Below are 17,205 nucleotides of genomic sequence, written 5' to 3' on the forward strand. Positions count from 1 at the left end.
TATAATAATAATAATATAGCAAAAGTCCTTCTCAGTAAGATATACTGAGAACTTTTTTCCTGAGGGCTATGACAGTCAGCCTCAGTATTTCTGAGGTATTTATCCTTCATTTGTGGCTTGCTAGTAGACTGTAGTGTTTGCTGTGATTGTTTTTAGTAGTCTTGTCCAGAATATACTCTAACAATATAAAAGGTCTCTGAAATATTTAACACCCTAATATGAATGATAATATGAATAAAACAGAGGTTAGTACCTCTCTCAAAGAAAACTGTGAGAAAGTAGACCCCATCAGTTTGATTTGACAGGAGCTTGGGAGCGAGGTCAGCTTACATTAGGGAAGATAAACACACTGATATAAAGCAAGACATGTATTTAGTTCCAGGCATATAGCAAGTGTGTTAGCTTAAATATTTCATATGATTTAAAGTTTAAAAGACTTCATTGCTTTTGAGCAGTGTATATACTTCAATATGACAGTTTTTGAGGTCGATTCAACATACACCTTCAATATAATGATGCTCTGATTATGTGGTTCCATATCCTACCAGGTTTTATGATACAAAGTCAGAGTGTATCTCTAACAGTTTCATTTCTTTTTCCATCATCCTTTATACTTGTTCTGAGTAAAAACATTCTTGTGTTTGGTATCTCTTCCCCACACACACTCTTTTCCTAATGAATCCTGTATTGTCTTCCAGTTTCTAGGCGGGCATGTGTAGCATATTAGGTGTACTCATCTAAAGAGTGAAGTTTGCCTTTCTGCTTTCATTGAACACTGGCAATATCAAATAGTAAATCCTGCAGTAGCGAAGGATGCAGAATCATAAGAATGTCTGTATCAGGTCAAACCTGTGATCAGACTCTTAGTTTCCAGTGTCAAAAATTAGGCAGAGGGCAGGCTTAAACTCCAACTGTGCAGGTAATTGTAATTAGTTGCAGTGGAAGACATGCTCATATCAAACTGAACATTGGATCAAAGATATTTTTTTCTCCCTTATTGAAATGGAAGGTGGACTTACTCTCCAAAGTGCTGTTGTTGCAGACAGCAACTGTTGGATCCTGTTTTATTGGTGTGTCATTAGTTGAGCTGTAACTCTGTGCACTCTTAAACTTCACCAAAAAAAGGGGGGGGGGGAAAAAGGCAATATTATATCACAGGTTGCCCAGAGATGTGGTTGATGCCCCATCCCTGGAGACTTTGAATGTGAGGCTGGATCAGCACCTGAGCAACGTGATCTAGCTGTAGATGTCCCTGTTCATTGTAGGGGAGTTGGACTAGATGGCCGTTAAATGTCCCTTCCAACTCCAAGGATTCTATGATTCTAAGGAAATATTTTCCAAATAAATCAATACAGTGGATTAAAAAACAAACAAACAAACAAACAAACAAAAAGGTATAAAAATAGAATTCTATTTCATTATTAAAATAATACCAAATGTTTAACACTGATGCATCCTTCTGTAAATTCCTGGAATGCTTTGTTGCAGGCTGTAGAACCAGAATAAACCTTGTCAGAAACAGAAACCAAAAACAACTTCCTCAAAGCATGCATTTGGGGTCAGAACTGTGATAAACCTAACCTATTCTGGAGCTTGTTGTCATGAAGTGTACTGAGCCACTCTGAGAATTTTGGGCAGTAAAGCCTAGGATACTAAGTGGAGCTTGAAAATCACTTACACATATGGAACAGCATGTACTTAAACTGGCTCTCCAGAGGTGAAAGGCCAGAATATTCCCTGCTGCATGGCCTGACTTCTATTTCAAAACAAATGGGTATATGGGAAATCTACTTATAATAAATGATTGCAATTTTTAAATGATTTCCTAAAGCAGCAAGATATGACTGTTCAAGTACACTTTGAAGTCATTTCTAATTGAACTGCCAAGGTACAGGAATAGTTAATAACTTGGATCCTGATGAATATTTCATCTCAACTTTTTTTGGTGGATGTCTGATAAACCACCTTTATATTTTCCTGGCAAAGGACAATATTTTTTCCTGTTATTAATCAGTATGACAGGCAACTCTAGTGTTCTTGTCATGCATCTAGCAAAGAGGAGGAGTGGGTTTCTGGTGCTGTACAGAATGCTTTGCCAGGCATTAGCTGGGAAATGTGTGAGGTGGAAAAGGGTTTCCTACAACTCCTCACCATGCTCCACCCTTGCAGCTGTTTTGAAACAATGATTTGGTTCAACTGCACTCTCACTTCAGATTTTTGACCGTCATTTCTGCATGGCTCTTGTACGTCTCTCTGCTGGACAGTAATGAGTACAGGATAAATGTTTTGTCTGCAGGCTTATTAAGCTTGGTATATGCTCTCATTTCTACAAGAAGCTTCTTACTTAAAAAGTGGAGAGTATGTGCCTCAGAGCCTTTTGAAGTCTCTGTTAAGGATGTGGTCTAAACAAGCAAATAAATGGAAAGTAAATTTTTGCTATTGTAATATATTTCAGAGCTCTATTTCACGAACACCTAAACAAGTTGAAAGAAGAAAGTGAAATCTATGTTAAAAGACTTGTTTTAACATCAGATGTGCTTGTTTTGAGTTTTCACCTTGCCTGAAATTTTTGCGCTGGCTTTCTTGTTTGACTTTTTAATTAATTAATTTATTTTTTATTTAAATAAAAGGCAAAGGAGGAGTTGGAGGCTTGTATGAAATAATGTGATTGGTGTGATTCTGTTTTTCAAAGAATGTCTGAAGGGCATTTAGAGTTGAATGAGATACTTACATCGCATTAAAGCACTGAAGTCCTACTTGTCTTCATTTTGCAAACTTCTCTGCAAATGAATGGATGGGCATTGAATTTCCATCTGTGTTTTTATAATTCCCACCAGCACACTGGTTACCTGAAGTGTTACTTCCATTGCAGCATTTCTACTGCCTTTTTCTGTATTATCAGAGTTAGATATTGTTGTGACTTGAGAAGAAATTTCTTGTCCTTTATTGGTTCATCTGTGAACCTGATATAATGACAGCATGTACTATAGTATGATTTTTAGCCAAAAAGTAAGTTGCAAAAGTCTTCTCAATTTTCATGCCTAATTATTGTGCTTCTACAGCTTCATGCTTCATTATTTTTATGAGAACTGAGTGTTTTCTGCAAGGACTTCATATAAGAAAAGGGCCTTGTCCTTCTGTGCTAAATGCCAGAAGAAGGTATGATGGAAAATCCTAAAAACTAGATCAGCAACACAACTCTAAGTTGTTTTTTCTATTCAGCTCATTCAGTTGTTGGTGGTTCTGCTCCCTTTAATAGCTAGGATCAAACGTCACCTCCAAATTTGGCAAGCTGATCCCTTATTAGGTTTAAAGTTAAAGCCCATTTTGGCACTGGGAATTGAAAGAGCTAATTCCGGAAGACTGAAGTTGGAATGAAGTTAGCAAGGCTGTGTGCCAGCATAGCAGATCAGTCCAGTATGCTTCATAAATTAACATGCTGACTCTTAGATATATAATCTTTTACACAGCATAAAGTAGCTGTTAAACAGCTATCTGATGTGCTTGCCATTAAGCATTTCTTGAACAAATAATGCATAAAAATTGTTAAACTCTTTCATTACATGTATTATAAAGTTGCATTCAGGAAAAGAGTTAAAATTCTTCATTAGTTGTGTAATGACACGTATCTACAAGAACTGTAACATAATTCTCCAGACACCCAGTACTGCCTCTAATAAAAGCAAAATCTCATTTTGTGTTTCTAAATAGGCCTGTTTCTTGATTTCTATGACTGTATGTGTTTAGTTGCTTTTATTTTTTTTAACTACGTAATAACACTGACCTCACTTTTTCCAGAGGAAATCTTATCATATTTATTAAAGGGACAGCAAAGAGATCTAGTGGGATCAAGAGACTTATCTCCTGTTCTTCTGAAACCATGGGGTAAAAACGTGAGTTACTGCTAGCTTGTTCATAGTAGCTGCTGGCTGTTCTTACAACTGAGTTAGAGCACTACCAGAGAAGCTATGTGCACATGGACCTGTCATCTGTTCTGTAGACTGCTGATGACCAGATGTAGCTTTTGCTTGCGGACACTGGTAGAAGTGGAAGGGGTTGCTTTTTGGAGGCCTTATTACTGTTTGTCTAAGACCTTTTGCAGCAACTGGGGTAGAAACTAAGCATCTTGAGAGGGCAAAGGCTGCAGAGCAATAACAATCACTGTGATATTCATGGGTATGTGGGCTGGAACCTTCTGGGTGGGGAGGGGGTGCACTGGGGTAACTGCATGTAGGGCAGTTTGTAGTGTAGGGCAAAAATCAATTTACTGGGTCTTTAAGGATATTTAATAGTAGTTAAGTGTATGTGTTTTCTTGTGCTGTGTTACACAACATATATCAATCACTGACAATGCACTGAAACTTGCAAGCTGTGTGGTTCTTTCTGTAGCAAGTGAAGTGATAAAGAGCAGGGAGACAATAGAGGCAATGGAAGGAACATTAATTCTTCTATGGGAGTATGTTAATTTGAAATTTATTACATTGTAATTAGCAGTAGTTGTAGATCCTTAGAGGCTGCTGGGTGCTTATGTTTTACATTTTCCTAGTCACCTCCTCCTGGGTAGATTGTTATCCTAGGATCCATCCCTTCTGGTCACACAGCTGAATTGCCTTCACCTGCGCTCAATCAGTGGTTCAGGCCATGACTCAACAGTTCCCATACATACAGGAAAAAGAATATTTGTTTATGTGGAGGTTACTTGTGCTGCTACTGGAGAAGGAACTGATCTTGTTTTGCAGTACATGATGAGACCAAAGTGCCAGAGAACTTTGAAAGGTTCAGGACTCTAGAAACAGTTATAGAGTATAATTTGTCTTGACCAGGGAAATCTCTCAGGCAGGAGGTGGTAGCAGTTTTTCTCTAAGGCAGAATGTCTTTTGAAGAGGTTAGTGTAGTTAATAAAAAGAGATTTCCTTTAGTTGATACTGGATGAAATCTTGCTATTCTTGGACTGGTGAAGTTTCTGCCAACTGCCATAAACATCAAAATCATGAGTACATGTGTATGTGTGCGTACATGCATCTCTCCCTGTGGGAATTTATTTTTTCCCCCTCTAAACTATTTTTGTCAGTAAAAGTTTATATCTTTAAGAAGATAGGAGGTATCAGAGGAAGAAGTCACTTCCTGGTAAAGAAGAAAATGCCTTTGCTGGTATGATAGTGATTTGCACTTTGTGCCTGGTCTTAACTTTAGTCTTAAGGAGATTATCTTTAAATGAGTCTTTTTTCTTTTTTTCTTTATAATTTAAGTGTTATCTCACTTCTCACATTAAGAATGCCCTCTATTGTGAATAATGGATTAATTAAACAAACAAAACAAAAAAACCCCACCTAATTCTGAAGTATCTTTATGGAAGAGAAGCAAGGTAGGAGGCAAAGCTACCCATCCTGTCTAGGACTCCTCATTTCTTTGGAAGTTTTTCTACGTTTTGATCTGTCTATATTCTCCCATGAGATGAGACTTCATATACAAACAAATTATGAGATCACAGGTACAGACAACAACACAGTTTTTTGTGGCCCAAGTACCAAAACTTCTGAATGTTTTTCTCTAAGAAGCAGGCATCAAAAATATATAATTACAATTGTTATCTGATGTTCCATAAACCACTGTATTCCTTATCTATTTTTCTTTCGCTGTGTGGCTTGAGTTTAGCATTGTAAAAGTAGTTGCTATGGGAGAGTTGGCTGTATTTGCTGGATCATGACAAACAGCAACAGCTGAAAGACAAATATGGTATTCTGTTTTAAGTATAAGGTGGGATGAGAGCCAGAGATCAGCAGCTTCAGATTGTAGCAGGCTACAAAGCTGGATCCTAGAATCTTGATGTGCACTGTAGTTGCTCAGGCTTAATACTTAAATTTAGCATATACTTAAGTATTTTCCCAGTTATAATTTTGATTTCTGTCCTCTGATTAAAAAGGACATAATCAGCTTTTCAACAACCATAAATTAGTTGCTTAACAGCAAAATCAAATGCTGAGTAAAAGTAATTAAGCATATCACACTTTGCTCTGATTGAACTTTTTCTTTGCTTTTATTCAGTGAATGTAGATCTAAATAAGCTGTCAATACTGTGAAAGAATATAAGTGCAATGTAGGTAAAAACCAGCAGAAGTGTAGCTATGATGAAATCTTGTCTTTATTGACGAGTAATTACTGCATCTGAACTAGTTAATGTAGAAACTGTCAGATATGAGTAGACACAAATACAGTCTTAAAACAATATTTGCACATTCACTTTTGCTTGACTCCAGTATGTGGGGAATTAATACTCAACTGTAGCTGGAAGTTTAGCTCCTGAAGTTGTCTGGTAGTATAGAAATTCAGGCCAGAAATGGAGGGTAATCTCTCCATAGGGAAGACTCTCAAGGGAAATTCCCTCCCCACAGACAGGTAAATCAGTTTATAGAGGAAGTCATTTCAAATAGGAGTAAATCTTCATTATGATCTTTTCCCTTCTCCACCTTCCATCCCTAATAAAAAATATCAAAGTTCAAAACAAAAAGTAATTCAGAAATACACAGAGAATAGTGCCCCTAAAGATTAGATTTTCCTCTTGTCTGTCTGTCACAGTTCAACAATTCCTGTTTTGCACTGTCAAAATCTCAAAAACAACTTACTGAAATATTCTCACATGAGAGTGTCAAGAGTTTAGCTTGGGACCTTCAAACCAGTACTAATGGTGCTCTGTGTAAGCTGCTGGGCAGCATGGATTTCTGGTGTGATGCAGGAGGCATCTTCCATTTGTGAATTTTCTGGGTTTGAGGTGATGATGACCAGGAGTGCCATGGTGATAATCAGAGGGCTGGAGCACCTCCCCTATGAGGACAGGCTGAGAGGGCCGGGGCTCTTCAGCCAGGAGAAGAGAAGGCTCTGAGGAAACCTCATAGCGGCCTTCCAGTGCCAAAAAGGGGCCTACAGGATAGTTGGGGAGTTACTTTTCATAAGGGTATGCAATGACAGGACAAGGGGAAATGGCTTTAAACTGAAAGAGGATAGATGTAGAATAGGTATTAAGAAGAAATTCTTTACTGTGAGGGTGAGATGCTGGAACAGGTTGCCCAGCAAAGTTGCGTCTTCCTTGGAGACATTCAAAACCAAGCTGGATAGTCCTTTGAGCATCCTGGCCTAGTGGCTGGTGTCTCTGTGTATAGCAGGGGGGATTGGAACTAGATGATCTTAAAGGTCCCTTCCAACCCAAACCATTCTATAATTCAGTGAATGTGCTTGGTCAAGTTGACAGTTTGACCTGATGATCTTGAAGGTCTTCCTCATGCTCAGTAAGTATATAGTGCAGGTAGTGCTTTTGGGAGATCTCTAGATAAGGTAGTGCATTAAATGGAGGGTAAAACCTTGAATGGGGTAAAACAGATTCTTAGTATTTTTCAGTTGTAGAATGTCACCTTCCATGCTTTGCGGTTTTTCCTTTGGTCAGCCTCTTGGGCTTAACAGGAAGAGAATGAGTGGTGGAACAGGAGGGAGAAGTAAGAGCCCCATAGAGCACATGAAAAGGATCTATAAATAGTGCACAGAGCTCTCCATTGGCATGCAAGCATTGCCTTCTACTACCTCAGACATTTTGACGCATTAATTTATTCTCTTCCTTGGTTTAAGAGGGGGAAGGGCTGATTCTCACCTGTTCGAGTATTTCCAGTTATATGTAGAAAACACCTATCTATAACAGATGAATCAGTAGTAGTGTAAGAAAAGCCTTTCGCAGCTCCTGCGCCAGCCAGTGTTTGTACATGTTTCACATTACAGCTGCCAGCATTAACCCTCACCCCAGAGTGGGAAGCACTAGCTGGGCCCTTGTGTGCCCTAACTTTATCTGGCTAATGGCAGCAGCAGTGCAATGACCCACTGAGAACAACATGTTTGGGCTACTCATGCTGCCGTCTATGGCACTGGTTTCACTGTGTGCTTACCTGTCTTGGTGGCAGGGGAAAATCTTGATGCAGGTTTGATTACTCTTTCAGTAGTTATGATGCTTGAAGAAAGTTTTGAAACGGACTAAAATGGAGTAGAGGCCGAAGAAGTGTTAAAGGGCCTGGTAGTTAAACAGGAAGCTACTATTCTAATTGGCTGGAGCTAGAGTGAGGCACCTGGAACGGGCCCAAGGGAGTACAGGACCCTCTCATAAAGTGAGATAGGAGCTTGTGACAGAAGTTTCTTCTCCTTTCTGCAGGAGAAATGTCAAGAGTCACTGTGTGCAACTGTCTGGTAACTCTTCACTGGAAACAGAATTATGTTATTCTTGGGGTATTTTAAAAATTGTTATATATATTTTCTTGATGGATGGAAAATGTAGAAGGATTACTGTGCTATGTGTGTATGTGGGTGCGAAATAAGGGCCTCAGAGTTTGTTTGTGTTGGCAGCAAGAAATGTAGATGGTTGAAGCTGGAGTATCTGTTCTGAGGATGAACCTAGCAACGCATGGCTGGTTGTCAGGCAACACGTGTTTTTTCTCTATGGAGTCGCTTGTGATGTAATGCCACTGTGCAGCGGAACCCTCTGCACCAGATCTGCAATTAGACGTGACATCACTGCTGCAGCTGCTCGGTTAGGACAGCTCTTTCCGTATGAAGGCTTTCTACTTTCTGGTAGATTAAGTAGTGTGTTAGCACGTTGCTCCTCTATGACTCCTGAAGAAGTTAAACATAATACCAGAGGGCAAAAGTCTGTAATGATTTATATATGGGACTCACACTGAAGCAAATGAAACAGAAGTTAGGAATTATAGATTCAGAGCTGCTAAGGAATGAAGGTGTGCAGTATTACCAACCAGCAGGATGAAAACAGTAACTGTGCCTGCAGTATTGTTCAAGCTCTTTGCTGGTTTTGTCACTGCACATTAACCTAAAAACTTCTGTTAGCCTTTCTCTGTTTCAAAGTGGCAAGAATATATAAAAGCCTGTATGCTACCAAAAACACTTTCTTTGACCTAAGCAGCATCTGAGTCAGGGATATGCAAGCAGAAATTCATTCTTCTCTTTCCCTTTTAGTGAATTGTATCATATTCTTGGTAGATAAATAGAATAATAATTGTAATTTTCAAAGACTGTATTAATGAAAATAATAGATCCTATGGAGCAATTTTGGCTAGGAGTTTAACACTTAACTCACATAGTAGTTGGGATGGATAAAACAAAAAGGCACTTCTTGCATCCAGTCAAATATTTTGTGGTATTGGTTACCTGAGGAGCTGCAGAAAAAACCCTGAAGCATCCCCTGCTTACTTAGAGCAGACAAGGTGACTGTCTGTGCATGTTGGTTTGGGTACTTGCAGGCTAGGTGAAATGGGTGGATTCAGGTTTGTCTCATTGGTCCTTACTGGGTGTAACAAGGGATTATGCTGTGTAAAAATTGAACCACTGGCCCTTCCAATTATGTTTAATGTGCTGTTGCAACTGTGGTGGTGTGTAGAATTTGACTTCAAGTGGATGTGCAGCTTAACCCTAGAGAAGGGTACTGACTATCAGCTGTGCTGTGCAGTGGGGGCAGCTAAAGAAGTATTTTATGGGCTTTGCCCACACTCATACTTCTTGATGTGATTACAAACCAGCCCAAACCAGACATTCAGTTGCTTCAGTGTTTCTCTCTTGCACAGTCTTCTTTTCACGTTAATGCAGAACATGTTAACGATATGATCTTTGAAGCACGTTCAGGATCTATTTACTTCAGTGGAGTTTGCTGTTAACCGAGGCAAAGGCAGGCTTTCCCTTACAGCTTTTATGGTTATGTGGTGAATGTACTTATTGCAATGACCTGAGGTCTTTCTAGAGCTGCTTACTTCATAATTCTAGCTTCCCATTAGCTCGTGCATTGCTTTTGGAATCTACAGGAAGCACCCTGTGTTCCTGCCGCAGTTGTGTACAGCAGCAGCTAAAAAGCAGCTGGTAAATACCAGGCATTGCAGAACGACAACGTACTTGGCTTTGGCACGGGCAACAGAATGTTAAAACTGCTGGGGTGACCCTTAGCTTTGGGATATAGTGTTACCTTGAAAAGCTCATGCCTCAGTGTCCCTGCTTGGTTGGTGTTTTGTGAGGTTGCTTGGTTTTGTTTTGTAGCGGCCTTTGCCTCCCATGCAGGTGATGAACAGCAGGCACACAGCTTGCCAGAAGGTAGGCAGCGGAATCTGCTGCTGTTTGGGGAAGCTCTGGTTGTGTGACTTTTGGATCTGTGATGCAGTGCAGCTGTGCAATGAATTTAGTTTCAGTAACACTCTAACAGACTTTTCTCTGCCTGCCAGTGTAGCTATCATGTGATAGCATTAAAAGAAAATCCTAATAGAAATCAAGAGCCATGCTACACATCTCAGTAAAATAAAGGGAAATTGGTTTGCTATACCATCTTGTAGAAAAATCTTAGATGTTAAACTGGCTGGCATCAAATTCTGCGTGTTTCTCTTCTCAATTTATCTTTAGTTCTGGTTAAAGATACAGCACCTTCCAGTCCAGTACATTCCACTCCATGACTTCATGAGGGAGTATATAAAAATTTTGTAAGCAAACTCAAAAAGTCCTTTGGTTTGTTACTTCAGTAGTGTAGGAGGAATTTCAACAGACCTTGCCTATTTCCGTATAATTTGTTTACTTGAACAGAACTTGTACCTTTGTGTTGTCCTTTAATTTTACATTTCTGGTCACCTTGCAACACTTTTTGAGTAAACCACTGACACTACAGTTTTTCCTGGTGTCAGTGACTTGTAATTCTTATTATGATCTATCCTTATCCTTTTCCTTCCCTCTCGCAATTGGCAAAGAGAATTCAGACCCCCAGAATCACTCAGCCAGCAGAAAGAAGGGCAGGCCACACGTGTGCTTGTATACTCAGCCATTAGTTTATAGAGCAAGAGACATGTGTGGTTGGTTTAAGCTAACTTAGTGCTGTAAGGGTATGTTTACCTCAGAGACAGCACTGCTGGCTAAATTAGGTCTTGTCCAAATTGAAGTCACTCCCAGCAGAATCTGTTTATGCTGACAAAGGAGCTCACTTGCTGGCATTTTAACTGCCCAGCTATTGTAAAGACAAAGCTGTGCAAGTCAGAAATAGATTACTTGTGCCAGAATGCTGCACTCTTCAGCAGTAAGGGTGCAGCACAGCTCATCTGGGAGATGTCATCCTGGCAGTAGAGGCCAGCAAGGGCTGGAGGAGCAGGACCAGGGAGCCCAGAAGTACCAGGAGTAACCACATAGGGAAAGAAGGCTGCTGCGTGCATGCTCTGCTTCCTGTGGGTTTGGGTTTTGATTGAACAGCAAGTTGCTCTTTGCCAGGCAGAAACGTTTACAGGGGGTAACTCAGAGCTTCAGGCAGAGTCCCAAGCATAAGATGCTCACTCCCAAGCCTGCATTATCCTTAAATCTTTCTTCTCTGCTGTCACTCTCTTGTTTTCCTTTTGTTTAAGGAAAGAATTAGGGTGTGGAACTTTTGTGACATACAAAGGGCTTCAGTAATGTACTTTATCACTGTGCTTCAGGATCAAAGGCCAGCTCTGTAACAGAAAAACTAATTTGCATTAGCACTTTCAGTGAAGAAAGCCTAGGATGTTGCTTTTGGATTCTGGAGTTTTAGGGATGATGCTGAAGTGGACAAAGCAGCAACTGTGTTGACAGTGCTGGTTGTCCATATTGCAACTCGTGTATGCTCGGGGGTAGAAGAAAATCTTTGTAGAGACAAAACCGCTTGTACTTGCATATAGAAGCATAAGGAGCTTTGTAGCACTTAAGTAGTATGTTGCATGTATTTGAGAAATGACAGGGAAGACACTTGTGTACTCCAAGCAAAATTTATTAGAAGTCTATTCAAGAAAAAAACCACAGAGACCTTTTGCTTGTAGGAATTCAAAGTCAGTTACCTGAAAGCCAGGTATGAAAAACCTGTATTTTTCTAAAATCAGATACAGAGTAGAAACAGTACTTTTTAAATATCACAGGCAACAGATATTTAAGTCTTCAATCATAAATGGCATCAAAGATAGGAATTAATCTCACAGCAAAGCTGCATGCAGATCTAGTTTAAAATTGAAAGCCTTTGAAATATAAAGCTTTTGCCATTAAATCTGCAATAATAAAGGTATGCTGCACAAAGATGTTTCTTTACCTTTGTCTTAATGACATTTCTCAGTAATAAAGACATATGTACATTTAGATTTGGCTGGTAAACCATATTTTAATTAATAAAATTTTGCATAAAATGCTATCTTACAGAATTGCACTATTCAGATGTGCTTATGGTAAATAGAGCAAGTAAAGCAAAATGCATTGAAATGTTCTGTATGTAAAGAGGGCAAAGATCAAATAAGAAACTTCTTTTTTCTTTTTTTTTTTTTCAAAATCAACAACCAAATGGCTCTGTACAAAAAAGCAAACATATGTACAAAATGCTACAGAGACTAAATACACGTGGATAATTTCAGTCCTTTACCCATGAGAAATGCAGTAGAAGCTTTTGCCATCTATAAGGTGCCAAAGAAAACAAATCTGACTTGGGGAAAAAAAAAATCTATTTTTTTTTTCATGAAGTCATAGTCCTTGTCATCCTGTGCCTTACTTTCATAATGCTCTTTATGCTTACGGTTGCATATGGAGAATGTCTGCTTTCAAATACTTGATTCAATCAGGAAAAAGAAACATCCAAACCCTCTAAAATGTATTGATTTTAATACTTGTGATTTTTTTTCTTTTTTAAATGTACTAAATTCCTAAAAAAGAATGCATAACTCAGGTTTTGTTAACAGACATATATATATGTGTGTATATATATATGTATATATAGTGAAATAAATCAGTACATGATACTTGTGAACGTTTTCAGGTGGCTATGTTAGAGGAAAACAAATCCTTTGCACTAACACTGTTTACTTGCTGCTTCTTAAAATGCCTGTGGTACATAAAAACTCCAACCTCTCAGATTTCATGCTGCTGACTATTACAACATTTTTATTACAGCCATTTAATGTCATATGATCACAGCTTGTTAATGTCTATGCTTATATTATTGTCCATCTCTTCTTTAAATCCTGCTTCCCGAGATTTTATCCCTCTAGCACTTCTTACCTTTGAACAGAAAACGCTGTAGCTTTAATAGGGCAAAAAGGTTTGAGCAAATACCATTGCACCATCAGAAAACTTGCAGTTCTCCCATTTTTCACTACGCTTGCTTGAGATTTTACAGTCACTGTGCATAAGTTACAACATACAAGTGCAGGCAAAACCTATATTATAATTTGTCATTGTAAACCGGTACAATAGGCAAACCTGTGATACAGCAAAGTGAAAATAACAAATGCTGCCAAGCTAATAAGAATGTGGAAACTCAAAAAACTTCTTTTTTCTTAAATAGTAAGCAGCAACTTTCCCTCTGTTGTACATGCATGCTGAAAAGTTATATTTTCCCATCGCACTTCATGGTAGTACCACTAATGTCCCAAACAGGAAGAGTTTCTCCCTCTACTCACAACCTCCCTCCCCCCCCATAGCAATTCTTCTGGGTACCTCTCCTCTGGCTTTTCCTACTGTGTTTCGAATAAAAAGAGTTAAAAGCAGGGAGGATTCCTCTTGTTTCAGAAAAGCTTAGTTATTCACACGGTAGTCGTTGCTGTAATACTGCTGGAACAGTTTGGCGGATGGGATGGGATGAGGATGAACTGGATGGCCTCTATTTGAGACTGCAAGCAAGAAAACTGAAGGCCAGCGTAGCATGTTTTCTAGCAGCTTTATGCAGATATGTTGCAGAGATGCAGCATAAATAAGAATGAAAAAAAATTCACAGCCTCTTGACATAGTTTCCAGGGAAAGTACCAAATAATTTGGTTCTTCTTGAAGTTCCTGAAATTAGAAGCAATAGATGAAAGATGGCAATCAGAACAGGAAAATCACCTATGTAAGAATGTCCTTTAACTCATGTTTTTTTTTAAACATTTCACAAATTTTTCTACTGCTCTCCACATTCAATCAGGTCATTTTCAGTTTCGGTTGTGAGTTGTGAATTGCAACAAATTATAACTGCAGGAAGGGAAAAGCCAATAGAGGAGTATTTGATTGAATTGTGTAGCTCAATTTGAAACCTCTGCTAAGTCTGACGTGCTGAAATTTGGACTTGGTTTATAGAAATCGTTTCATTTAAATAGCATTGTTTGTTTGTAGTTAAACTAATTTAGATTTTTGAAATGCTAGGGTTGAGTGAGATGATAAAGAATTTAGCCACTGTGTGCATGAGGGTTTATGCAATGATTTAGCTGCCTTGGTTAGACCCAAGCATCTGTTTGTTCAGCAATACTTGTTTTTCACAAATAGTCGTTTTTGTAGCAGTACTCATGTTATGAGGAGTAATATACAGTCTGCTCTATGTCAGCATGAGAATGACAATAGTGCTGTACAACAAATTAGAAGCACGTGTCAATTCCCAAGTGCAGAAGTGAATGATCACCCATTTACTTCAGAGGATTTTGGTGGGGATTTTTCCTGGTAAAGCCAGGTTCAGGTTTATTATAACGAGTGCCAAAGATTAATTGTTTGTAAGACACCAAACAAACAGAGAAGCAGAGGTCAGGAATAAAGAATATATGAAAAAGAAACCAGTTAAAACATACCCACAAACCATCCATCATCACATTTTTCCATCACATCAATGACATCTCCCTCTCTGAGCTCCAATTCATCTTCGTTCCTAGGAGTATAGTTATATAGAGCCTGAAACCTTAAATAGGACAAATGTTGCATTTTAAAAAGAAGAAAGAGTTCTTTGCACTTTTGTTAAAAAAGCTGTTTTAAACATGAATTCATAAGTAATGCTCCCTTCAAGCATAGCGGAAAAGGATTTGTTTTGCATGGTGGAAGATATCAAGGCTAGTACCCAGCTGTATCCAAAAGAATGGGGCAGTGAAGACTGGGGCTACAAGGCAAGCCTGGTGCCATAATTGTGGTTGAAACATGATTCTGATTAAATATTATTTTATACTTGAGTCACCAAAGCGGAGAATGTAATTTCTTAGAGAGGGAGGATATAGCCTGCTCTAGTCTCTTAACCCCCATGAGCAGCACTGAAGACTGTGCTTTTGCTGTGCGGATCCTGCTGTCCTCACATTCTGCCAAGGCAGAGGCAGTGCATGCCATACAAACACGGCCCCTGCTGAGTGGTGTGGGTGCTGAGGAGGGCAGCTCACACATGCTACCTGTGAAAGTGGGGACTGCCCTGGGCTGCTTGTTAGCACCTACTAGATGAGAGCTGGCACCTGGGACCTGTGCATGTAAAAAGGTGCCTACCTCTGTGAGAAGGAGGACAGTAACTGCTATGTGAAAATATCTATAAACCTTTCCATTGTTAAAACTGCCCCTGCTACATCAGTCCCTTGTCATTCACAAGTTGTCCCTTGGTTTTTAAAGTTGTCCTTTTATGCATTAGCTAAGTAGAAAGCAACTCCAAGAAGCAAGGGTGACCATAACTGAAACCTGAGGCAGTGGCCTGCACCTTGAGTGCTAAGCAGGAGCAGCTGCTGTGTTCAGGCCTCACCTCAGACAGCTGCCCCCCAGCTGTCCATTGCTGGTAGGACAGCATGTGCTAGCCTGGGCTTTTCCTCTGTTGTGTAACTGTAGGAACAGGATAATATGCAACCCAGCTACCTACAGGGATGAAATAAGTGGTTTTACAAATAGGTGTTTTCTGTCCTAAAGGAAGAGGAGATAGGCTGGCAAAAATGTGTGAAAGGGAGAAAATATAGTGAAGAGAGCCTGAGAGAAAGATTTACAGAGGGAATGAAGGGGAAAAGAGACAAATTGAGCTGATAAAATGAGAAGGAATAAGTTCCAAAGTGGACATCTCATAAGAGGTAGGACACAAGTTAGTATATGCATTTGTACTTCTTCCTTGAGTGTACCTGCCTGTTACAGCAGCCTCAGAGATGGACAGGGAATAAACATTAAATTGAGAGAAGCGGTAGAGAAAAAGCAGGCACAAAAAACAGTGACTCCCTTCAGAAGAAGGTATTTAAAAGGAAGGAGTAGAGTAGGGCAGTGACATGTGAAAGAGGGTGAAGTATTCCAGCTCTGTCATCTTGGTCATTTCTAGCTAATCCATTTTCATAACTTTTTGTAGTCATTACATTCCCTTTTTGCTGATTTTGCTTTGAATTCCTTTTGTTAGGAATTTCTTAAATAGGAAAGACTACTAAAACTTATAACACTGACAAAATGCATATTCAAGGCAATATATGATTGACAATTTAAGTATATTTGGTTTCTTAGGATTGAGTAACTTTAGTCATGCACTACTAAAACTACACTGAAGAACGTTATTTAGACAACTATTGCTTACAAAACAGGTAGGTGCTTCAGTATGCTTAGCCATCCCACCAAGAGCAAGAGGAAAAAACGGTTCAATTGAAATTGAAAGCAAAATGTCCAATTTTTATTATATGTTATTTGTGGTCCTGTTATTATTTGATAACCACTCCTCTCTTTTCTTTTGCTGTTTCTTCGGCTAAGCTGTTAAACTTTTTTAGATGCTAAGCCTTAATTGCATGGAGGGGAATTCATCTAGCTCCAAAGCTCTCTGATGCTAGAGGAAAAAAATAAGAAATTGAAACAATCTTGCACCGAATTTGCATTTTAATTGCACCAAAACAACCTTACAAGTTTCATCCTGATTGCTTATGTTGTAAAAATACAACCTGCATTGTAGATTCTTGTCCAGTTCTTCAAAAAGCTTTTTTTTTTGCCTCTAATTTTTAAACTGTGTATGTAAATTACATAGAAGTGTGTTTCTGTGTTCCCACGATTAACGTTATCAAGTTATTTTCTCTCTCAATTCACATTCAGATTGGTTTCTGACTAATTTGCATTGTCTGTAGAGCAGATGAGTTGAATTAGTGTGAAGTCCTTAACTGATATTCTTATAAGATGGAACAATGGAGACAAAAAAAATTAAAAAAAAAAAAAGTAACTCAAACCTTACAAACTTATTGTCCCTTTTTATTATAAATGATGGAGAACTTTAAGTTAGCAAGTCTGAGTTTGGTGTAAATCATATGGCTAGAACTTTGTCCTTTGGGACTGTGTTGGTTATCTTCCTGCATCATGTGGTTATCTGTAAATTTATGAAATCTCTTCTTAGTTGTACTTGGCAGGTCAACAAAGTATTTGAGGATGTGCTGGCTGTTGCTTAAATGTTAGGTTTGCTTTAGTAGACAAGAAGTATACTTA

The 17,205-nt window shown here is 38.9% G+C and overlaps 1 protein-coding gene and 1 long non-coding RNA gene across 54 annotated transcripts in view; one reads left to right on the plus strand and one right to left on the minus strand.

Annotated features, from left to right (window-relative positions):
* Positions 1–17,205, plus strand: part of LOC107313643 — a 65,436-nt gene that overhangs the window by 28,592 nt on the left and 19,639 nt on the right. Inside the window, exon 1 of one of the 4 annotated variants that reach the window (XR_004307084.1) lies at positions 8,479–8,563. The exons of 2 other annotated variants lie outside the window; for them this stretch is intronic. This is a non-coding gene — a long non-coding RNA (uncharacterized LOC107313643). Of the gene's footprint in view, positions 1–8,478; positions 8,582–17,205 lie in introns of those variants that run through there. One more of the 4 variants, XR_004307083.1, reaches the window with a different exon arrangement.
* The window catches only part of SORBS2 (sorbin and SH3 domain containing 2), a 135,473-nt gene continuing 130,044 nt past the window's right edge, over positions 11,777–17,205 (minus strand). For all 50 annotated transcript variants that reach the window (XM_032444458.1, XM_032444459.1, XM_032444471.1 and 47 more), the window contains 2 exons: positions 14,598–14,704; positions 11,777–13,833 (listed from right to left, as the gene is read on the minus strand). In XM_032444458.1, the coding sequence (XP_032300349.1) occupies positions 13,772–13,833; positions 14,598–14,704 (169 nt within the window). In that variant the 3' untranslated portion in view covers positions 11,777–13,771. The remainder of the gene's footprint in view (positions 13,834–14,597; positions 14,705–17,205) is intronic.

The sequence above is a fragment of the Coturnix japonica genome, chromosome 4 (genome assembly GCF_001577835.2).
Source record: "Coturnix japonica isolate 7356 chromosome 4, Coturnix japonica 2.1, whole genome shotgun sequence".
Classification (NCBI taxonomy): domain Eukaryota; kingdom Metazoa; phylum Chordata; class Aves; order Galliformes; family Phasianidae; genus Coturnix; species Coturnix japonica.